Source organism: Poromitra crassiceps (genome assembly GCF_964638095.1).
Source record: "Poromitra crassiceps genome assembly, chromosome: 21".
In the NCBI taxonomy this organism is placed as follows: domain Eukaryota; kingdom Metazoa; phylum Chordata; class Actinopteri; order Beryciformes; family Melamphaidae; genus Poromitra; species Poromitra crassiceps.
Window position 1 is genome coordinate 28,876,010 of NC_139638.1, and position 25,654 is coordinate 28,901,663.

The window sequence follows — 25,654 nt, forward strand, 5'->3', positions numbered from 1 at the left end:
TATCGTTTAGGCATGAGTTCTATTTCTTCTACTTCTTCTAAGCCATGAAGGAAAAACGCGACAATATCCGTGGGAAATGGCAAAGTCAACTGAATTTCAAAATAAAATGGTGTTACTACAACAATGTTGGGCAGAGAGAGAGAGAGAGAGAGAGAGAGAGAGAGAGAGAGAGAGAGAGAGAGAGAGAGAGAGAAGAGGAGAGAGAGAGAGAGTGGCTATATAACGTGGGGCTTTCTCCCCGTCGGTAAACAAATCTTCAGGAGAGAGAATAGCGACCGAAGAAGCAAGATGGACAATGAAAAGTTAATCCACTTAGTACAACAGCATCCAGTTCTCTATGACAGCTGTCACCCAAGAAGGAGACCTGGTTATACATATCCAGCATCAATAGCACATTAAATATATCTGATTTATATTACCTACCCATGATAATTCGGGACCACACGTGACCAAAAATAACACTCGGGAGAGAGGAGAGGCGCTTGTACCTCGGCTCAGGTTCAGCGTTCAATAGGCGTGCAGTGTGATCACAAAAGCGTGTGATACTGTAGGTTCACGCGCAGCTCAAGGTCTGTAGGCGTAGGCGTGGGTTGAGGCAAGGCAAGGCGTAGGTGCCCTGTGTGAATGTAGCGTAACACACACACACGCCCATGCGCACACACACACACACACACACACACACACACACACACACACACACACACACACACACACACACACATTTCAATGATTTATTTATGTCCACATAAATACAGAGTACAAAGGACATAAACACTAATAATGCAGTCAGATGCTGGGAGACAGTTAGTTACAAAAGTGCCTAGTTGGTGACCACAATAGGAAAAAAAGGAACACCACACAGGGTGATGGCAGTGGCAAGTTGACAAGTTTCCCTTCTCTTAGGTAGTCCAGCCATCTGGAGGCCTCTCACAACCAGTTTGTGAACATGACCCAGGCTACCGAATATGAAAACTAAAAGTTTACAACTGTTCCAGCTGAATGTGAAGTGTAGTGTGCTCTCTGCTGCCCCCTGGGGGCGCGCAGCGGGTAGTGGCGATTTCATGGAAACAAACTGTAATCTCCCCACTGCAGACTGCAGCCTTGGACACACCGAGCGCGCACGCCCCGTGCAGGCGTGCGCACATGCGGATAAGATTGCAGGCGCATTGTCATCATTCAACCAATGACACTTTAACTCTTGGTGATCGGTTATTATTAGGTTCAAATGAGGACAACTAAAAGAAAATGGCATTCATCAAGTTGTGATAAAAGTAAGAAAACTATCGCTAACACTTCATAATACTGTAACACAAAAAATGGGTAGTTACTGAGGAACGAGTAAGGAACGAACCATTAGTTCATGATTAGTTAATGATTAGTTAATGAGTAGTTGATAGCTGATAGGTAGTTCCTTAATGGTAGTTACTTAAGAACTGACCATTAGTTACCATGTTAACGAACCAGTAAGTAATGATTACTTCCCTAAATTTTTTTTTTTTTCATTTGTTTTCATTCACTAGTTCATTAATAGTTAATGGGTAGTTCCTTAAATATCCTTAATGGTAGTTACTTAAGAACTGACCATTAGTTCCCATGGTAGTTACTTAAGAACTGACCATTAGTTACCATGTTAACGAACCAGTAAGTAATGATTACTTCCCTAAAAAAATAGTTTTAATATATTTCACTAGTTCATGAACAGGTAGTTCCTTAAGAACTGACTATTAGTTACCATGTTCGTGAGCATGACATGAACTTACCAGTTGTTCATGAGTAGGCTACTCATCGTTACTTCATGATTACCTTACCATTACTTACCATGTTAGTGTATCATTACTTCCTGCTTACTTTACCATTAGTTCCCATGTTTGTGCCCCCTCAAGTAAAGGAGTGCATCTTACTGAGTAGTAACGAAGGAATACACCATTACTTCCTGCTTACTTTACCATTAGTTCCCATGTTTGTGCCCCCTCAAGTAAAGCAGTACATCTTACTGAGTTCTTACTAAGGAATACACCATTACTTCCTGCTTACTTTACCATTACCGTAAATTCCGGACTATAAGGCGCACCGGTATATAAGCCGCAGCAGCAAAATTGACTGTTTTTTACATATATAAGCCGCACCGGACTATAAGCCGCGGGTGTTTTGATGTTTAATTACCATATGTAAGGGTTCGTGCACAGAGAGGAATGTCGGGAAAGAGATGGCTGTTTGGGGAAGCTCCCATTTATTAACATTTCAACAAAACAAGCATATCCCGCTGGGGATCTTTTCTTTTGGCATTGTGAGACGCTTAAAAATCACCATCGGCGGGAGCTTTACTCCAGATGCTGTGCAGCCAAGAACACAAGTGAAATTCGTTCTCTCGTGACCTGTGGTTCTCAACGTGATGGACGATTCACCTTTCTTGTTAACAGTCCTAGTGAGAGGCAGGTCGAACGTCAAAGGCACTTCATCCATATTTATGATCTGCTCCGGTCCGATGGAATATTCCTTGATCTTTCTTTGTGTGAATTCGCCGAAGTTTGTAATTTTCTCCTGGTAGTCGGGAGGGAGTTGCTGACACACAGTCGTCCGCGCCCTGACGGACAGTCCCTTTCGTCTCATAAATCTGAAACACCAGGATGGTCCACCTCTAAAATGTTCAATTTTCATTTCGGTGGCGACTGTTTTGGCCTTCAGTCGGATCTGAACGGTGGACACACCTCGGCCGTCTGCTCTCTGTGTCAACACCCTGATGCCAAGGTTACGTGCTGCTGCTCGATTTCCTTCTTTCCTTCTTCTTCTCGCCGCCATCGTCGTAACACAGCCAGTTCTCCATCTTTTGAAGCATGATGTTAGATTATATATAAAATTATCGAAAAAACAAGCAGCAAAGCAATGCACATAAAATGTGCTGATGAAGCTGTGTAACCTGTAAAATCCATCGATTTTGGAGGTCACCGAGTGGCCGTTTGCTTACCGTAATTACCATATGTAAGGGGTCACGCACAGAGGGGATTGTCGGGAAAGAGATGGCTGTTTGAGGAAGCTCCCATTTACCGTATTACCGTAACATTTCAACAAAACAACATAACACAACACCACCTTTGTTTATTTTTACAGTGCACACAGTGTCCGCGGTGTGGTGAAAAGAGGGCAAGAGAGGAAATTAAAACAGAAGTGGATTTATAGTTAGAAAGAGTGCTAAAAAAGAGAGATTTTATTTGTATTTTTTTTTTTTTTTCTGAAAAAATCCATAGATAAGCCGCACCGTTATATAAGCCGCAGGGCCAAAAAACGGGGAAAAAGCCGCGGCTTATAGTCCGGAATTTACGGTACTTAACATGTTTGTGCCCCCTCAAGTAAAGCAGTACATCTTCCTGAGTTGTTACTAAGGGATACACCATTACTTCCTGCTTACTTTACCATTACTTGAGGGGGCACAAACATGTTAAGTAATGGTAAAGTAAGCAGGAAGTAATGGTGTATTCCTTAGTAACTACTCAGTAAGATGTACTGCTTTACTTGAGGGGTCACACACATGTTAAGTAATGGTAAAGTAAGCAGGCAGTAATGGTGCATTCCTTAGTAACAACTCAGTAAGATTTACTGCTTTACTTGAGGGGGCACAAACATGGGAACTAATGGTAAAGTAAGCAGGAAGTAATGATGCACTAACATGGTAACTAATAGTCAGTTCTTAAGGAACTACCTGTTCATGAACTAGTGAAATATATTAAAAAAAATTTTTTAGGGAAGTAATCATTACTTACTGGTTCGTTAACATGGTAACTAATGGTCAGTTCTTAAGTAACTACCATGGGAACTAATGGTCAGTTCTTAAGTAACTACCATTAAGGATCTTTAAGGAACTACCGATTAACTATTAATGAACTAGTGAATGAAAACAAATTAAAAAAAATTTTTTTAGGGAAGTAATCATTACTTACTGGTTCGTTAACATGGTAACTAATGGTCAGTTCTTAAGTAACTACCATTAAGGAACTACCTATCAACTACTCATTAACTAATCATTAACTATTCATGAACTAATGGTTCGTTCCTTACTCGTTCCTCAGTAACTACCCATTTTTTGTGTTACAGTATTATGAAGTGTTACCAAACTATCAGTTGTGATGAAATAAGCAATATTGATTTGTACTTCTGTCAGTAATGTAATCTGTCAGACTTGGACATGCGTGTTTACGCACAGCACTGACTGACCGCCCACTGGGGGGGCGATATGCGGAAGGGGATTGGCTGCTGAAGATAACTGCTCCTCCATCCAGTCTGTGGTTGGCTGGGCTTCTCTTGTCCATTACGTTATGCTTACTCCACACACACAGAGCTGGAGAGAGAGAGAGAGAGAGAGAGAGAGAGAGAGAGAGAGAGAGAGGGAATACGTAATGGTTTGATTCCCTGTGCCCTTGCAATGGTCGTCATTCTGATATTACTTGGCAAATTCCTCAATTGCAATGAAGGTATGCTGCTGCTCATTCTACAATCCATTAGGCTGATAATGATGGTGTGACTCCTCAATTCATACAGCATAGTAAAGTTGTAAAACTTTTGAACCTGGGGGCAGAGACAAGTGAAGTGTCACTTCAGCGCCCTATTCCAGTTCTGCAAATCTAAACACATTTCTCTCTCCAAACTGCACAGTGTGCAGGTTAAGAGACAACAAAGAAGAAGAAAAAAGTGTGAACAAACTCCTTTACTTCTTGGAAACCGTTTTCAGCTGAAGGACTGAAACACCCACACACCCACACACCCACACACACGCACACGCACGCGCACGCGCACGCGCACGCACACGCACACGCACACCCACACACCCACACACCCACACACACACACACACACACACACACACACCACACACACACACACACATGCACCTCTGACGTTCTTCCTTACATTATGTGAAGATGATAACAGGAGGAAGTTGCAGAGCACAGAGAAGCTTTCTGCAGCTGACGGAAAAGAGAGGTGAGTGCAGGTGACTGATGAACACGTTCAGAGTTAAATTGACTGACAATTTTATCATTTATCAATTTATCAATATTTTGTCATAGGCTGTGAGCCAGATGGCTACCGGCAGAGGCCAGCAATGATGAGTGGACCCTATTTACAGGGGAGAAAAGAGGGAGGTTGGCTGCTCTGTGTGGAAAGCGCTCAGACCTGTCTGGATTAACGTAGACAAGAAAGTAGCTGTACATTTTGTGAAAACAATGCATCATACACATTTAGATAAGACCTTAAAGAGCATGGTGCAGGTTAGAGACCCCAATCAGTCAATGTGTAGGTGAATTATGGAGGAACTCGATTTTCACATTAAGACACTTACATATACACTACAGTGACTTCTGGGGTCGTTTTACTTTTTGAGCTTTTATTTTGAAATAAAACTCTGACGTCAGAAAGGGGAGTCGCCAGGCATGCTCGTCTGTCCCTCTGTCTGTAGTCACTTAGGTCAGGGCTGTCAGTCACACACTATGGATGCTAACGCCGGTTTTCAGGAGGAAGAGGAGGTAGCAAATGTTTATGCACATGCATGTGATGGGCCTCAGGCTAATTTTGACAGTGAAAGAGAGCAGGAACAGCCCACAACGGACCGCGGAGAGAGAGTTGTGAAGGAGCGTGAAAGCAGCGGAGGCGGGCCGAGGTGCGGACTGTAATTCGACACACACACAAGCGAGCGGAGGCGGGCCGAGGTGCGGACTGTAATTCGACACACACATACACACACACACACACACACACACACACACACACACACACACACACACCGAGTGAGAGAGAGAGAGAGAGAGAGAGAGAGAGGGGGACTGACGGAGCGCACTCGCTCTTTCCCCTCCCTCCCTCCCTCCCGGAGCGAGTGAGAGAAACGAGAAAGAGAGAGATAGAGAGCGTGTCACCGCGCAGACAGCAGGTACACACACACACACACACACACACACACACACACACACACACACACACACACACACACACACACACACACACACCGAGAGAGAGAGAGAGATAGAAAGAGACTGTGTCACGCAGACAGGCAGCAGCAGCAGAGTGGAGCTGACTTGTTATCTGCATGCAGTAACCTGGCGACACCCGACCCAAAACTCACTGACAACGACTTACTACAGGCAGCTACTGACTAAATGACTAACTATATACTAAAAACGAACTAGTGATTAACCTACCAACTAACCGACCGACTAACTGGCTGACTGATTGACTTTGACTAGCGTACGTACCTGACCTGCTATCTGTCCTGAAATGCCACTGATTTGACCATGGATTTGACGACAGTGGGAGGGGAGAGGGAGACACGCACGCGGGAGCCACTCCCCACTGTGACGTAGCAGACTTTGTCTAACAGAATAAAAGTCTGTTATTTCCTTCTGAAAAAGGAAGGTGTTTTTCTCCATATTTTTTTTCAAACTTTTTTTTTTTTTTTTTTAATGATGCATTAACTTTTCAAATGGACATAGGGACAAGGTTAAGTATACATTTAGCAAAGGAATTACCCTGCTCCATGCGCTTTAAAGCCTGGGTGGGTTCTGTTATACCTGCGATCTCTGTAAATTTAAGATAGCTAAATGTCAGCTATGAAGCTGCATGATAGGAAACTGAACTGCTGCATTGAGGGGGGAAAACAGTCTATAATTAGTATTCATTTTTTTTTCATCTACTGTTTTTATTTAGTCTTAGTCCTGCATGTCCTTGTTAGTTTTTATCATATTTTGTAAACCTCATCCTGTTTTTAGTAGTTTGAGCATTTTAGTCTTGTCTTAGTCGATGAGCATATTTCATCATAGTTTTTGTTAACAAAATTAAAAGTACTTTGGCGTATATATATGACTCCCTTCTTTGTTCCAACCTAGAGCTGGGTTGTAATGAAGCTATATTGAAGCTACAGTCCAGACGTTGAAGACCTGAAGGTGTTTAACTAACTTGAGTTTGCATCACCTCAGATTACCCAGAAACATGAGCGGTCTGGTGGGAGAGAGTGTGGCTTCATCCTTCAACCAGTCATCAGGCGTCAATCGGTCGGATGGCAACGTTCCGCCTATGTGCGGTCGGATCGACACCTCGGCTAACCTGTTCTTCATGCTGGTCTCCATCCTTCAGTTCCTGGTGCGTTTCAATGCCTCCAATTCACATCAGCATCAGACTTGAGTCACTTCAGTCTCTGAGATCAGATAGCAGCTTTTTACTCCTCAAACTCAAAGCTCAGCTGTGAGTGTCACTATGATTTGACAACTTGTCTAATCAGCGTCAGCTAGCTGATCTGAAGTAACCAAGCAGATCATACAGATGTTGAAAATCAAACTGGAGCAGGAGCAGAACAAGTTAGTGATGTATCTGCTTTCTGTGGAAAAAGAGTCTGTTCTGAAGACGATGAATGTTCATGATGTTCTGCCAGAGCTGCATCAAGTCAACTCTGCTTGAGTCTGAAGTCAGTCTCCAGTCTTGAGGCACAAGTCTCAAGTCAGGTCCTCAATTCTAAATGTAGCATAGGTTTAGCATCAGTTTACCAGACATTGTCCAAAAAAAAGTTATGTTATTCCTTCAGTTGTTTCTACTTTGTCATATTTTAGGGCAGTGATATTGTTTCATATTATTATCACTGGACTGACTGATATGCACTGTTGCATTCTACATGAATGTGATATTGGCATCGTTTGATTGACATGGTGTTGCAGCTGTGGATGTGATGCATATGGATGACTTGTTTTGCATTTTATGCTGAGTATTTTCATATTGTGCCATCATGCATTTTTTGTTACTAATATTCTACTATACCGATCCTCCATCACATTGCCTAAAATGGCATAATTATGGAGGGGTTATAGTCTCTTATATATCTGATATAACATCTGATATAAATGAAGCCTGTCAATTGTCTTGTGCTTCCACTCACTAACCTACCGTATAGAGTCAATGCGTCCGCTGCACAGGCAGAGGAAGTATGAGTTTCATGTCACACTTTGCACATAAACGGTCTAAGCGGTAAACTATCGGAAATGTATGTATTCTCATTGGTGACGTTAGAGCCAAGCGTTGACTCACTCTCTAGATTGACAACTCAAACTCCCACGCCCACACCTTGATATGACCTTGATATGGTGAATGCTTTCAGTTTTAGTTTTATAGTGTGATAATAAATTAAGTAAGTATGTAAGTAATAATAAGGTAAAACCATGTAATTACCACAGTAGTTTAATACCAAGCTATCACTGTACCTTGGTAATTACATGGTATTACCTAAGTATTTCTTTTTTATTATCACACTATTACCCCAACACTATTACCAGCCTGCGTCTGGTGGCTTGACCCCAGCAACGATTTCATTTTCTTTCCATACTGCATTTTTCCAACTTCCTTTAATGACACTTTTCAGACTGCTAAATATTACTAATCACGGGCGCCGGAAGCACGGGGACATGGGGACATTTTGTCCCCCTTAAAATTTGGTCCCCCTAAAAAAAGAAAAGAAAAAAAAAGAAAATCCAAATCTGAGGGGGCAACTGCCCCTGACGCTTAGAGCCCACTTTACACTGTTTACACAGGCTGTGATGCTTGTTAAAGCCGTGATCGTTGTGGGATTATTATACCTGAGACAGACAGATCCAGGGATCAAGTTACAGAGAGCCCACTTTACACTGTTTACACAGCCTGTGACGTTTGTTAAAGCCGTGATCGTTGTGGGATTATTACACCTGAGAGACAGACAGACCCGGACTCTGTACTGCACTCACTAATGCACTTTAGGATGGCTTGAATGGGTTGTCATTGGCTGCTGCTATAATCGTATACGGTTATTGTTATTTTATTTTTGTGTTGAGATGACAAGTTTTGCACTGTGTTTACGAAGTGATAATAATAATAATAATAATAAGTTCAGTGTTTCTGCCTGTGTTGCTGTCTGTTGTAGTGTAATTGTAAAATGCCATAAAGGGAGAGCAGGTCCCAGGACCTAACCCTAACCCAAGTGAGTGAGAAAAGGAGAAAATACTGAATAATGACACCAGTATAATCCTAATGTTAATTTAAAATGAGATATTCCTCTAAATATGGCTAAAAATAATCCAAACGTCAAAAAAAACGTCAATGTTTCTTGCCGGGAAAAAAAATAAAAAAATAAAATAAAAAGTCCCCCTAATTGCAAACTCGTTCCGGCGCCACTGTTACTAATTGGTTCAATATAACTTGAGACGTTAAAGTTTCTATTTCAACGTCAGAGAAGTCTCTCTTTTCTCTTGGTGGGACGATAAAGACTTGAACTTGGTGAATAAAGGCGACTGACTGCAAGTTTTTTCTTGCTGCCTCTCCAGGTGGGTCTGGTCCTAAATGGCTTCACCCTGAAGGTTTACTTCTGCCGGCCCTGGCAGCAGGCATCTAGCAGCATGACCATCTACCTGAAGAACATGGCGGTCGCTGACTTCCTGCTCAGCCTCTGTCTCCCCTTTCGCATCGTCTACTATGCCAGCAGTTCCTTCCCGGCCTGGCGGCTCTACTGCCACTTTGGCGCGTCGGTTTTCTACCTCAACATGTACGCCAGCATCCTGTTCATGGGATACATCGCCGCTAACAGGTAGGATCAGATGCATCAGACCATCCTGTAACTGGGCGGTCTCAGAACCTGTGTGACCTGAAGGAGACCTGACCTGTTCAGAGACTGAAAGACCACACAGCACACAGACCACACATTTTGACCTTTTTGAAATTTATATGTGCAATAAATAACTTTGTTGAATTAAAAAATGGAATGCTGCTGCTGGTGCCTCTCTCTCCTCTCTTCTTCCCCTTCTTTCCTCTCTTCCTCTCCTCTCTTCCTCTCCTCCTCCTCTCCTCTCTCCAGGTATCTGAAGATTGTCCATCCTTTAGCAAATCACATCCTGCAGCAGGTGAGGGCTGCCTACATCATCTCCACGGTAACCTGGGTGTTCGTCTTAGCTGTGATGGGTGTCTACCTCACCCTATCACTCCTCACCGAGCGACCTCTGACCTCCATCCCCGACACGGTGACCTGCGAGGCCCTGCACAGTGACAAGCTCAACCTGCTCTACAAGATCATCCACAGCTGCTCCGCCACCATCTTCTTATCTGTGTTCGTCTCCCTGGTCTTCTTCTACGCCAGCACCTCCCGCAGGCTGGTGCTGGTGCTGCAGAAGCAGCCAGGGGGAGCGTCATCCTCAGGCTCCAAGAAGCTCATCAAGTCCCGCAGGAACATGCTGGTGCTGGTCATCGTCTTCTGCATCTGTTTCGTCCCGTACCACCTGGTGCGTCTTCCCTACGCCTTCCTGGGGGATCAGTGTGCATGGCGACAGGCCTTCTTCTACCTGATGGAGCTGACCAACATGGTGTCAGCTCTCAACATCTGCCTGGACCCACTCATCTACTTCATCTTCTGTAAGGAGTTCCGGGCCCAGCTGAACCTGCGGAGGGTGTTCAGCACCAGGCAGGCCCGCACCCAGGCCGCCAGGCAGGGCGCCACTCAGGCACCCAGTGAAGAGATGAAGACCAGCGAGGACCATCTGATCGACCAGTGAGACTAGTGTTCTCCGGTCTGTAATAATTGTATACTGTTGTCTGTTGACAATCAGACTTTCTCAGTTGTTATTGCCATTTTTTGTGGCCTTTGAAGCTTAAAGTGTGAGTGAGTGAGTGAGTGAGTGAGTCTATGTACAGTATGTATGTATGTATGTGTGTGTGTGTGTGTGTGTGTGTGTGTGTGTGTGTGTGTGTGTGTGTGCGTGTGCGTGTGCGTGTGTGTGTGTGTGTGTGTGTGTGTGTGTGCGTGTGCGTGTGTTAGTTCAGTTAAGATTTTTCTATTGATGTTGTCTAGTTTGTTGTTTAGTTAGTTACAAAGAGCCACTCTCTCTGCATCTCTCCAACCCCGACCTTCTACGACCTTCCTATGCCTATTTGTGGCCCCTTCTCCCTAGCCCCACTCCTTTCCCTCACCACGCCCCTTCCCACCAGCCACACCCCCTACCCACTCCTACCCACTCCCCCTACACACCCCTTGAATCCCCACTCTCTAAGACCTTCCTATCCCTATGGCCGATTTTCCCTAGCTCCGCCCCTTTTCCTCAACACGCCCCTCCCACCACCCACACCTCCTACCCACACTTCGAATCCTGACTCTCTATGACCTTACTATCCACAGCTATGGCCCCTCTTACCTAGTCCCCCCTGCCTTGATGGAACGGATGGACATGTTGCCACAGTGACCTTGAACTTTGCCCACCAAAATCTAACCAGTTCATCCTTGAGTGGATGTTTGAGCCAAATTTGAAGAAATTCCCTCAAGGTGTTCCTGAGAAATCACATTAACTAGCATGAAAATGGTGGCCATGAGGTCACAGTGACCTTGAACTTTGACCTTTGAATACCAAAATCGAATCACTCCATCCTTGACGTTTGAGCCAAATTTGAAGCAATTCCTTCGGCGATAGCTATCACCAGGCAGAGGCAATCATTGATGCGCTCCCACCTTCACCGCCAAGCACACAGCATGATAGTCAGTGATGATGTATTTTCTTCAACTTGCAGGACGCTTTGTGAAGAAGATTTGTCTGCTGAGCAGAGATGGGCATATATTTAAAATATGTATTTAAAATACTTTTTTGTATTTTGCCATTTGTACTTTGGACTGAGAAAAATAAGATGTAATTTGTATCAAAATACTGTCAGACCTTGTATTTTGTGTATTTTAAATACCGGTACATAAAAAAAAAATTTTATTTGATGTCCTTTTATTCTCAAATTGACACATTTGAAATATAGACAGGTTTAAACTGTGGAATAAAAAAAAACACAATGTGAGATTTCACTTCTACTCTGCCTCTGATTGGCTTACCCTCAGAACAAACTCAACCACAAATCAGAGGCAGAGTAGGGTTGGTCTTGAGTCAAACTTCACATCACTTCTTTGTCTAAACTAGTTCACACCACCTCGTGTTGGTGGACATTCCCCCAGAGATAAAGTATGAATCTAAATATGGTGATTATATATTCCATGCTAAGGTAAGCTTACTGAATGACACTAAAATACAACAGGACAAATCTAAACTGCAAATGCGGTAGTGAATGTGATTAACGCGGAAGTGGGAGGTTGCGGGCGGCTTGCGGCTTGCACGTGAGGTAGTCTCGCTGGCCAGCCTCTCCTCCCTACCGTGAGAAGAGTCTGGCGCCGCAGGTCTCCATAGTGGGATTGCGATGGGCGGCGCTTGGCGGCAGTGCCCTTGGAAAATAGTTTCCAACAATCCAACTTGCCATTTTCAGCGTGTAGCAACGAGCTAGCGTGTAGGTTTCTGCCGTTAGCTTACTAGCTGGTTAGCATTGTTGTTTTCACTGAGGCGGCAGGGCACTATTTACAGCGACACACAGGGAGAAGTGGAAGCCGCTCTGATTGACATGGTCGGAGCCAATGACAGAGCTTGTAATAAGCTGGGAGCGGACATCCGAGCGCAACTGAAACAGTCGCTCCAATGGAGCTTGCTGTAGACAGCAAGGGAGGGCTTATCCCAGTAGCCTGTTTCCGTGCAGCCAGACGACTCTCACGGAAGGGAGAGGAGGCTGTCCAGCGAGAATAAACGCGAGGTGGAAACCTGGATGGAAACATGGAAGTGAACCCGGGGAAGGTGACCACAACACAACTGAAAAACAACTAGAACTGAACTGAACTGAAACCTTAGCTGACATGGGCTTTTCACCCTCAACCCTTTTAGTCCATGGCACACCAATCAAACATTCTCCAACAACGGCCAACATTGTTGGTTTGGTGTGCCATGGCCTTAAAAGGAGCTGGCTAAACAGGTTGTACGTCACTTTTACGGAAGGATAGCTAAAGTAATATAAAGTAATGATGAGTAACATAACAAGTTACTTTTGATACAAAGTAATAAGTAAAGTAATTTTATTACGTTTTTTAAGGAGTAATAACTAACTATTAATTATGCTTCCTGAGTAACTTGCCCAACACTGCCTGCAACTCAGCAGAGAGATGACTACATCCTGTGGTTTTTCAGGTTAACACTTTATTCGAAGCAGCAGGAGACCATGAAACCATCAAGTTCTTAAAAAGACCAAGATCAAGTTAGACCAACGCATTTCTCAAGGTGTGAAGATCAGAAAATAACAAACAAAAACACAAAACATGCAACACTTCTGCAGAGGGATAACTACTGTACACATTTGGTCAAAGTGATTGCTCCTATTTTCACGGAAATATTTTCAGAAAAACGTATCTGTTAATGCATCATAACTGGATTTGTGACATTGACTTTTTTTTTTACATTATTACCTGGATACTGTGTTCACTCGTTTGTAGTGTGACCGTGTGACAGTTGTAGTATTTGTCTGTTTGTATTGTTTATGTTTATTGTTGTAACAATGTTTTTGATGCTTGAAAGAGACTCTAATCTCAAGGTGACTTTTACACACACACACACACACACACACACACACACACACACACACACACACACACACACACACACACACACACACACACACACACACACACACACACACACACACACACAATATGTATGGGTGCCATGATTGATGATGTCACTGATGATGTCACAATTTGGTAACACCACCTGCCCCAAGAATTGTGACTAACACCGCCCGCCCGCCTTAGGCAAGTTGTCTCGCACTCAATACACCATGCACGCACTGTTTTGGGGGGTGTGACCAAACTCATGCCAACTCAGGCACTCAACCAGAGTTTCTCTGGCTCGAGCCAATTTCCTGTCAGTGATGTCACTCAAGCCATTGTGACATCACTGCTGATGTCACAATGTCTATGTGAGTGTGAAGGCCTAAAATACGGATTCACGTAACACGTAGAAAGGCTGGTCATGGGTCAAGGAAGAACTGATTATCCTTCCACGCCCACTGGACAAGAGGGGGCGGGGTAATGATGCCCTCTAGCTATTTCCGTTTTTGCAGAAGCTCTCTCTCTCTCTCTCTCTCTCTCTCTCACACACACACACACAGACACACACACACACACACACACACACACACACACACACACACACACACACACACACACACACACACACACACACACGCATGACGCATCCAAACTCATGCACTGAAGTTCTTCCTGACATATGTGAAGATTACAGTCAGTAATAACAGATATAAGGAAGTTGCAGAGCATAGAGAAGCTTTCTGCAGCTGACGGAAAAGACAGGTGAGTGCAGGTGACTGATGATCACTGATCCTACTGCTAACTGCTTTCACTCTGATAATATGATAATGATGATGAATATTTAATTTTTTTATTTCTAGCATATCATATATTGGCTCTATCTACCTTTTAAAGTATATTCTGTAAAACTTGACTGTTAAGTTTTCAAATGTTCAAGTGAGATGATTGGACTCGTAAACACTGACAGTGTTGATTTGAACACTTTCACAGTTCAAATTAACTGATCATTTTATTATCATTGGCTGTGAGCCAGGGCCCCAAATTTGGGGCACCGGTACCATCTTGGGGGATTCACTTTCATAGTGATTTTTGGCAAAGATATATAAACGCATAGAGTTAGAAAATATGTGATAGCATTGCAGTGGTGCCCTCCAAATGTGTGTTGTCACTCGATTTATAACCCCATGCAAAACATACATTTCAAACCTTTTAGTCGAGGGACTAAAGTATTCGAGACCAAGTATTATAGTTTTAAAGGTATATTCCACCCAAATACTACTTTCTGTCCAAAAGTACTTATAGGTTTGAAGGTATTCTGTGCTTTAAAACACAAGTAGTTTGACATAAGTAGTATTTGGCTGAAACATACCTAAGTACTTGCACATGAAGTAGTATTTGGATGGAATATACCTTTAAAACTTTAAGAATTTGGAGAGAAGGTAGTATTTGGGTGGAATATATCTTCAAAACTATAAGTACTTGAACAGAAAGTAGTATGTGGATACAACACATAATACTTAGTCTCTGGCTCTACAAATCCATAGTATGGCTCTACCAACTAACAGGCTGGGTAGCTCAGATGGTAGAGAACCAGACTTACAATTTAACAATCTTTGGGCTGAGGGTTCAATTCTCACCTGGTGTGAGGCTTTATTTGATAAGCATATCTTTCACTTTATATTAGGGTACACAAAAAGAGTAACAAATGGACAGGTAAATGATTCAGTACTCATAAACTACTGAGTATGATGCCCCACTTTACAATAGGGTACAAAAAGAGTAACTTTGTACAGGTAATAATTAAGTAATGATTCAGTATTCATAAACTACTGAGTATGATGCACCAATTTACAATAGGGTACAAAAAGAGTAACTTTGTACAGGTAATAATTAAGTAATGATTCAGTATTCATAAACTACTGAGTATGATGCACCAATTTACAATAGGGTACACAAAAAGAGTAACTAATGGACAGGTAATAATTAAGTAATGAGTAACTATCAATGAACTATATACTCACAAACTGACCATTGACTAACCATTAACTAATGAGTAATTACTCTACTAAGGAACTAACAACTAATCATGAACTAATGATTAACTACTATACTCACAATGTGACCTTAACTAATGATTAACTAATGATTAACTAATAATAACTGACATTTATTAATCATTAATGAACGATTAACTACTCTACTCATGGAACTGACCGACTAATCAGTAACTAATGATTAACTGCTATACTCACAATGTGACCTTAACAAATCATTAACTAATAACTACCTACTCATTAACTATGATTAACTAGTGATTGACAAATGACAAATTATTCATTAGCTATTCATTAACTAACTATTAGTTAATGATTAGTTTACTAGTAACTACTACATTATTTGTGTACGTTATTGTGAAGTGTTACCAATGAAGCTATATTGAAGCTACAGTCCAGACGTTGAAGACCTGAAGGTGTTTAACTAACTTGATCTTGCATCACCTCAGATTACCCAGAAACATGAGCGGTCTGGTGGGAGAGAGCGTGGCTTCATCCTTCAACCAGTCATCAGGCGTCAATCAGTCGGATGGCAACGTTTCGCCTACGTGCGGTCGGGTCGACACCTCGGCTAACTTGTTCTTCATGCTGGTCTCCAGCCTGCAGTTCCTGGTGCGTTTCAATGCCTCCAAACCTTCACATCAGACTTGAGTCACTTCAGTCTCTGAGATCAGATAGCAGCTTTTTACTCCTCAAACTCAAAGCTCAGCTGTGAGTGTCACTATGAATGTTTGACAACTTGTCTAATCAGCGTCAGCTAGCTGATCTGAAGTAACCAAGCAGATACAGATGTTGAAAATCAAACTGGAGCAGGAGCAGAACAAGTTAGTGATGTATCTGCTTGCTGTTGAAGAAGAGTCTGTTCTGAAGAGGAGGATGAAGGTTCATGATGTTCTGCCAGAGCTGCATCAAGTCAACTCTGCTTGAGTCCGAAGTCAGTCTCCAGTCTTGAGGCACAAGTCTCAAGTCAGGTCCTCAATTCTAAATGTAGCATAGGTGTAGACTGGGGACGCTGGGGACATGTCCCCACCACTTTTTCAAATGACCAATTTTGTCCCCATCACTTTTTAAAAGCACAATTTGTTAAACATGTTCTGGAAAAATAGCCTGCACCAAGAAACATTAACTATCAATTGAGAACACATTGAGAAAGGTTTGTTTGCACCAGGACTGCAACTAACGATTGTTTCCCATTCCCATTATCGATTAAACTGTTGATTATTTTCTTGATTAATCGATTAGTGGTTTGGGACCCTATCTTCCGACAGGCGCTATCCCCTAATAGCGCTTGCGCACCTGTTTGCGCGTGCCTTAAAGCAGGGAAGATAGCAGTCCGCCTTGTGCCGTCTGCCAGGTGTTCTGACGAGTTTTGCTCCCCCGCCCAGCAGCAAAAAAAATCATCCCACCTCACGGGAGCATACTTGTAATGATTTATACAGAAATGTAACTGTTTAAAAGTGATATAATTGTCTGGTAGACGTGACCTCCCTGATTTCTAAGTTAAAACAGCCCCAAAATATGTTGGGGATGCAATTCTCGGCGGGCATGCAGAAACGTTCACGCCACGTGTCGCAAGCGCAGATTAGAGCCGTGCCAAAATCATCTGTGCCCCAAAATGCCTGTGCAAACGGGATTTGGGCGGTCTTAACTCCCAGAATTATTCATGGGTGTGGCCAGGCAATGCTGGGCATTACGTCGATCAAAACCAATCAGATTCCCGTCTCGCAATGGTTTGTTTGCACGAGGCATGCAATATGCTGTAATTCTCTCCATGCGTAATAGAGTGTACTCACTCGTGCGAGGACAGAGAGAGCTTATTGACAGATCAGCTGTGGTGCCAACGACCCTCCGGGTTATGACGGTAAATAGCCTATGTCCATTGTCCAACAAGTTTTCTCAATTAATTTCCCTCTTTGCGATGTGATAAAAGTTTCTCAGTGAGTTACAGTTGATTGCCTCACTATCTGCTAATACCCAATTTTAGCAGCATAATTTGATGTCCTGGCATGGGAAGGCTGTGCCTAATGACATATCCAGGTATTTGCGCTTAAGAGGTCCTTTTCAAAGCTCTTAGCGCAAAGTAATTGCGCGCTGCTGACGATAGCATAATGCCATCTATCACCACATTTTAGCGCTGAAACGCCTGCTTTGGCTTGTGGCAGCCAATACCCAGTACAATTATCACAGGCATGCGCTTGTGTCCGCCCCCAATTTGCATTGCGCATGGCGTTAAACGAGCGCAAACGCTAAATTTGCGCTTTTGAAAAGATAGGGCCCTGAGTCTCTAAATTGTCAGAAAATGGTGAAAAATGTTGATCAGTGTTTCCCAAAGCACAAGATGACATCCTTAAATGTCTGAATGATGACAGTAGTGTGAAGTGTGGGTTGAGTGGGTGATCGGGGTTGTTTACTATTGTAAGTGCGAGGCTCACATACATCTCTGGGCTGACTGGCAATGATGTCAATGCTTCTGCTGCAGAGGCGGAGGTGTGAGTTTCATGTCACACTTTGCACATAAACGGTACAAGCGGTAAACTATCTGAAATGTATCTCCTCACTGGTGAAGTTTGAGCCAAGTGTTGACTCACTCTAGAGTGACAACTCAAACTCCCACAATGCTGTCTGACCTTGATATGATGAATGCTTTTTATTTTTGTTTTTATCTGAGCCCTTGTGTAATAGTGTGATAATAAATTAAGTAAGTAATAATAAGGTAATACAATGTAATTACCACAGTAGTTTAATACCAAGCTACCACTGTACCTTGGTAATTACATGGTATTACCTAAGTATTTATTTTTTATTATCACACTATTACCCCAACACTATTACCAGCCTGCGTCTGGTGGCTCTGTGTACCATCAGCAGGGGAACTCTACTATAAGCTATCATATTACTATATACTGTACTGTAGGCTATACATGTCACGGTATCATATTACTATATATACTGTAGTGTAGGCTATACATATTACTATATATACTGTAGGCTATACATATTACTGTAGGCTATACATATTACTATATATACTGTAGGCTATACATATTACTGTAGGCTATACATATTACTATATATACTGTACTGTAGGCTATACATGTCACGGATGTAATGACATTCAAACCTCAGCTGGAGTTTGGTTGTCCACAGAAACACTGTTGACCACAGCAGCAATTTCATTTTTTTTCCATACTACATTTTTCCAACTTCCTTTAATGCCACTTTTCAGACTGCTAAATATTACTAATTGGTTCAATACAACTTGAGACGTTAACGTTTCTATTTCGAGGTCAGAGAAGTCTCTCTTTTCTCTTGGTGGGACGATAAAGACTTAAACTTGGTGAATAAAGGCGACTGACAGTAAGTTTTTCCTTGCTGCCTCTCCAGGTGGGTCTGGTCCTAAATGGCTTCACCCTGAAGGTTTACTTCTGCCGGCGCTGGCAGCAGGCATCTAGCAGCATGACCATCTACCTGAAGAACATGGCGGTCGCTGACTTCCTGCTCAGCCTCTGTCTCCCCTTTCGTATCGCCTACTATGCCAGTTCCTTCCCGGCCTGGCGGCTCTACTGCCACTTTGGCGCCTCGTTCTTCTACCTCAACATGTACACCAGCATGCTGTTCATGGGATACATCGCCGCTAACAGGTAGGATCAGATGCATCAGACCATCCTGTAACTGGCCGTTCTCAGGTTTGATCCTGTGTGACACAAGAGACCTGACCTGTTCAGACACTAGAAAGACCACACAGCAATGCTGCTGCTGGTGCCTGACTTTTCCTAAAAGTGTCTGTATTGTCATTTAAAATAGTTTTTATATGAATTACACAAAAGGCAAATAGAATATATGTTTTACATAGAAAGACCATAGGTGGTCATTTTGACCTCACTGAATTCCCCAGGGTTCTATAGACCTATTTCTTCATCTATATTTTCACATTTTGTTGTTTTGTCTTTTTAAAATATATCTTAACAATAAATGCATTAATCTCTCAATTATCATGAGAGATTATAGTTTGGAATCTAGTGGTCAAAATGACCACTTACGGTCATAATAGTAGTTATGGAATTCTGGTCCTTCTATTGTAGGAATACTACTTCATCTAAGAATTCATACAGTTGAGTATACTTATTCCTTTGCATTCATGTGGTGTCGGATTTGTCAGATTTGACCACTGAAGTTATCTGCTGACTAATTTAACGTACGCCTGCCTCTCCTCCTATGTTCTGTTCTCCTCATTCCTCCTCTCTCCTCTCTTCTTCCCCTTCTTTCCTCTCTTCCTCTCCTCTCTCCAGGTATCTGAAGATTGTCCATCCTTTAGCAACTCACATGCTGCAGCAGGTGCGGGCTGCCTACATCATCTCCACGGTAACCTGGGTGTCCCTCCTGGTGTTGATGGGCGCCTACCTCACCCTATCACTCCTCACCGAGCGACCTCTGACCTCGATTCCCGACACGGTGACCTGCGACGCCCTGCGCAGCGACGAGCTCAACCTGTTCTACAAGATCATCCACTGCATCTCCGCCACCATCTTCTTATCTGTGTTCGTCTCCCTGGTCTTCTTCTACGCCAGCACCTCCCGCAGGCTGGCGCTGGTGCAGCGGAAGCAGCCGGGGCGAGCTTCATCCTCAGGCTCCAAGAAGCTTATCAAGTCCCGGAGGAACATGCTGGTGCTGGTCATCGTCTTCTGCATCTGTTTCGTCCCGTACCACCTGGTGCGTCTTCCCTACACCTTCCTGGAGGATCAGTGTGCATGGCGCCAGGTCTTCTTCTACCTAAGCCAGCTGACCAACATGGTGATGGCTCTCAACGTCTGCCTGGACCCACTCATCTACTTCATCTTCTGTAAGGAGTTCCGAGCCCAGCTGAACCTGCGGAGGGTGTTCAGCACCAGGCAGGCCAGCACCCAGGCCGCCAGGCAGGGTGCCACAAAGGGCACCCAGTGAGGAGATGAGGACCAGCGAGGGCCGTCTGATCGACCAGTGAGACTAGTGTTCTCTGGTCTGTAATAATTGTATACTGTTGTCTGTTGACAATCAGACTTTCTCAGTTTTTATTGCAATTTTTGGTCTTTCAATTAACCGTATCTTTAGATAGAATAGAATTTCTACTGATTGATTCATTTATGACTATTATCACTATGTTGTATAGAAGAGGAGGCGCATCTTCAATATCAAATATAAAAATTATAATTATTTTGCGTTTAGAAAACCCTAAATCGTTAGATTGATTGATAGATTGCAATGTGGATGATTTCCTGTGGGTCCATGGTATACCCTGATTTACAGTATGTGTGTTACCATGTAGTGTTCTGAATCATGGCTGGATTGCTACATTACTGAGGGATATACAGTGTTGTGGTTTTCAACTGTATAAACTTTTTATATTGTGTGAAATCAAATCACTCATGGAATATATTTTGCTCTTCACTCTCTCTGCATCCCTCGAACCCCGACCCTTCCTATCCCTATTTATGGCCCCTTTTCCCTAGCCCCACTCCTTTCCCTCACCACGCCCCTTCCCACCAGCCACACCCCCTACCCACTCCTACCCACTCCCCCTACACACCCCTCGAATCCCGACTCTCTAAGACCTTCCTATCCCTAGCTATGGCCAATTTTCCCTAGCTCCGCCCCTTTCCCTCAACACGCCACTCCCACCACCCACACCCTCCTACCCACACCCTGACTTTACTTTCTATGTGTTTTTAAAGTATAGAGTGTTATACTGACTGTTTGACTTCTGGGCTACAGGCCAGCTACAGGACTTGCTGGCCAAGCTTTTTTTGTTCTCTATCTTGTCTTTGTACTGTTTTTACTCTGTTTGCTGTAATTATCCTTTGTGCTCATTGCATTTGACTATTTCTTATCTTTTTACTTTGGTATTTTACTACTGCATTTTACTCTGTTTTGTATGTAATGTGTAATGTGTCTGGAGCCCAGGAAGACTAGTGGTCGTCTTGGCGGCAGCTAATGAGGATACATTTAAATAAACAAATAAACTCTCCCTACACACCCTTCGAATCCTGACTGTCTACGACCTTACTATCCATAGCTATGGCCCCACTTACCTAGACCCCCCACCCTTCCTTGATGGAACGGATGGACATAATGCCACAGTGACCTTGAACTTTGACCTTTGCCCACCAAAATCTAATCAGTTCATCCTTGAGTCCAGGTGGATGTTTGAGCCAAATTTGAAGAGATTCCCTCAAGGTGTTCCTGAGATATTGCGTTAAAGAGCATGAAAACACCGCCCTGTCCCACCTGGAGGGGAAGGACACCTATGTAAGAATGCTGTTCGTGGACTACAGCTCAGCATTCAACACCATAGTACCCTCCAGGCTGGTACACAAACTCAAGGATCTGGGACTAAACACAGCAATGTGCGACTGGATCCTGGATTTCCTGACAGACCGCCGCCAGGTGGTGAGGGTGGGCAACCTCACCTCCTCACCACTGACCATCAGCATAGGGGCGCCCCAGGGGTGCGTCTCCAGCCCCTTCTGGTACGACCTCTACACCCACGACTGCGTGGCGACTCAAACTTCGAACACCATCTCGAAGTTTGCAGACGACACAGCGGTCGTGGGGCTGATCTCGGGGGGCGACGAGACGGCCTACATAGAGGAGGTGGGGGCCCTGGAACAATGGTGCCAGGACAACCACCTCTCTCTGAACGTCTCCAAGACCAAGGAGATCATTGTAGACTACAGGACATCAACGGCACAGTGGTGGAAAGGGTGGACAGCTTCAAGTACCTGGGAGTCAACATCCACCAGGACCCGACTTGGGCCGGCCACACCGCCACTGTTGTCAAAAAGGCCCAACAGCGAATACATGGACTCAGGCGCCTGAAGAAATTTGGGCTAAGGCCAGAAATCCTCACGGACTTCTACAGAGGCACCATTGAAAGCCTGCTGACTGGCTGCTTCACCACCTGTACCACCATGGACCGCAGGGCGCTACGGAGAGTGAGACGCGCGGCCCAGCACGTAACAGGATGTGAGTTGCCAGATCTGCATGAACTGTATAAACAGCGGTGCCTCAGGAGGTCCCTGAAGATCATCAAAGACACAAACCATCCCCACAACAGCCTGTTAGCCCTGCTACCCTCAGGGAGAAGATACAGGGTTCCAAAAGCACGCACAAATCACTTGAGGAACAGTTTCTTCCCGCAGGCCACGAGACTCCTTAACATACACAAATAGTGTAGTAGCCGTACTCTACTGTACTGTAGCTGCTACCATTACGTAAGTCTAACGTTTAATTGTATGTTTAATAAGGAATATGCTATTTGCACCCGTATGTCAAATACGCCGAATTTAAAACACAGAGTTTAATTGTATGTTTAATAAGGAATATGCTATTTGCACCTATATGTCAAATACGCTGAATTTAAAATGTTTAAGCACGGCTAAAGTATGCACAGGACATGTGCACCTATGTGCAGTTAATATGCCACTGTCTCTGACTTGTCTTATCACTATAGGTACTGCCTTATTGCTTGTTGTGTCTCTTGTTGTTTTTGCACTCATATGCCTACATTTGTACTATGTTGTAAACGGAGTCCACAGCACAAGAATTTCACACGTGATACTTGTACCATGGAGTGACAATAAAAATCTTGAATCTTGAATCTTGAATCTTGAAAATAGCGGTCATGAGATCACAGTGAACTTGAACTTTGACCTTTAACCCTAACCCTAACACATACACTTGACTGGGTTTGAGTTATGTGCTGATGTGCTCCATTTCTTTGTCAGTCAATACATGAGATCAAACTATTTAAATGTGACAGCATGGAGTGGAGGAGGACATCATCACACCACAGCACCAACATTGCTGCCTGGCAACCTGCACACACACAGGAAATGAAAGGGGGAGGGGCAGAGATTGCGTGATGTCAAATATTTTATATCAAAATCAACAAAAATGTTGATTCACTTGAATATTAATTCCAATGCACAATAAACATTCCATTCATGTCTGAATGAAACAAGCACATTTCACTCTAAATCATGGTAGTTTAACAGAGTGGCTCCCAAACTTTCTGTGGGCCACAATTCATTATGATTTTTATAATATTACATTTTAATATTCAGATATTTGTATTCAATGTAGAACCAGATTAGAAGATAAAATAGATGGTTAGTTAGAACATTTTAATCTCCTGTTAGGAGCAGAATGTTCCCTAGCAGGGCTTTTAGACTCTTAGCCTTGTTGTGGTATTCATAGTTTTAAGCAGAATGATCAATGCCAAGAAACATTTCAAGCTGTTCTAATGTTAGATACCACACAGCCACACAGTGTCTATAGTCAAGTTTGAAAACATTTTAACCAGGGGGCAGAGACAAGTGAAGTGTCTCTTCTGCACCCTATTGCACTTCTGCAAATGTAAACACAACTACTTTATTTCTTGGAAACCGTTTTCAACTGAATTTAAAGACTGAAACACACACACACACACACACACGCACGCACGCACGCACGCACGCACGCACGCACACACACACACACACACACACACACACACACACACACACACACACACACACACACACACACACACTAACACACACACACAACAGGGGACCATGAAACCACCAAGTAGCCTACTTAAAATAGACACCGAAACCGTTCGACCGTGAGAACGTCAATGGTGAGAACACATTTCTCAATGTGTGAAGATCAACTATAAAAATAACAAACAAAAACAAAAAACACTCAACACTCTGCTGCAGAGAGATGACTACATTTGGTCAATGTGATTGCTTTCACTGAATTATCAGATATAATATAACTATATATATAATATAAACTAGACATGCTTTGCATGCTCATTTCACTTCTAGTTTATTTTGCTCGCTCAATACCCTATGGGCGCACTTTTTTGCAGGTCCTGATATCGCCGTGGCGTGTTGGTATCATTCCCGGACCATCATTTTTCCCGAGGATGGACTGGGATGACCAAAGCCCTGAACTCATTTGATTGGTCGCCCCAACTGGTTCTTCCTGAAAACGTCCCTTAAATAAAAAAGATCTGGTTAAGATTAAGGTTAGGGGTTTTCTTATCTAACCACGACCATAACCAAATTGCTGTGCTTCCCTGAACCTAATGTATAACCCTAATGTTTTATTAAATAAATAAAAATGTGTGATTTGATGGGGAATTGAACCGCCGTCCTCAGATAGAAAAGCAAGTACCTTAGTCATTAAGCCACAGGACTGAGGACACCCTGAGTTCAACTTTTTTCACACCCTAACCCAAATCTTAACCACATTTTTTTTTAGTTGCCGCACGTTTTCAGTCAGAAGCAGTTGCGGTAACCAATCAAATGATTTTGGGGCGTGGTCATCCTTGCTGATACTTGGAGGAATAAAGAATTTACCAACAGTGATATCATGTCTCACTTTCTTGAGGTGTGTGACTAAACTCATGCACTGAAGTTCTTCCTGACATAATGTGAAGATTATATTCAGTCAGTAACAGTCAGAAGGAAGTTGCATTTAGAGAAGCTTTCTGCAGCTGACGGAAAAGACAGGTGAGTGCAGGTGACTGATGATCACTGATTCTACTGCTAACTGCTTTCATTCTGATAATGGTGATGATGATGATGATGATGATGAAAATTGTATTGGTTTATTTCTAGCATATCATCTATTGGATCTACATGTATCTACCTTTTAAAGTAGGATTCCTCAAAATTTGACTGTTAAGTTTTCAAATGTTCAAGTGAGTTGATTGGACTCATAAACACTGATAGTGTGTTTATTATACTTATACTTTATATACTTTATTACCTATTTAACAATGTTTCGGTCCATAGACCATCAGGTTTTTACCTGATTTTGGTCCTTAGACCTTCATCAGGTTTTTACCTGATGAAGGTCTGTAACAGGTAGCCTAGCTGACATGACAGGCTTCACAGCATCTAAGCTGGCAACAACATGTTCAACTAGAAAAGTGCACTCAGTAGGCACTAGGCAGAATCTCCCCTTGAGAACCTGCCTCCCACCCAAGCTGCACAGATTCAGCATGTCAAAAAGGGTGCTACTGCAGACCAGGTTCTTGTGGAATCAGGCAACCTCTGTCCAGAAAAAATATTCAGTATGTGGTGCTGGTATTGGGACACCTCGACCAATACTTGGGAATCTTACTGGA

The 25,654-nt window shown here is 43.2% G+C and overlaps 2 protein-coding genes across 2 annotated transcripts; both read left to right on the forward strand.

The window, feature by feature from the left end:
- Nucleotides 1-6,972: 6,972 nt before the first annotated feature.
- LOC310795397 (P2Y purinoceptor 14-like) lies at nt 6,973-10,541 on the forward strand (the record flags this gene model as incomplete). The annotated part of the gene is made up of 3 exons (XM_083657426.1): nt 6,973-7,122; nt 9,324-9,583; nt 9,851-10,541. The coding sequence occupies 3 exons, from the start codon at nt 6,973-6,975 to the stop codon at nt 10,539-10,541; spliced, it is 1,101 nt and encodes a 366-aa protein (XP_083513552.1).
- A 5,416-nt stretch (nt 10,542-15,957) lies between these two features.
- On the forward strand, nt 15,958-20,436 carry LOC310795398 (P2Y purinoceptor 14-like; the record flags this gene model as incomplete). Its single annotated transcript, XM_083657427.1, has 3 exons — nt 15,958-16,107; nt 18,880-19,136; nt 19,785-20,436. The coding sequence occupies 3 exons, from the start codon at nt 15,958-15,960 to the stop codon at nt 20,434-20,436; spliced, it is 1,059 nt and encodes a 352-aa protein (XP_083513553.1).
- Between the last annotated feature and the right edge of the window lie 5,218 nt (nt 20,437-25,654).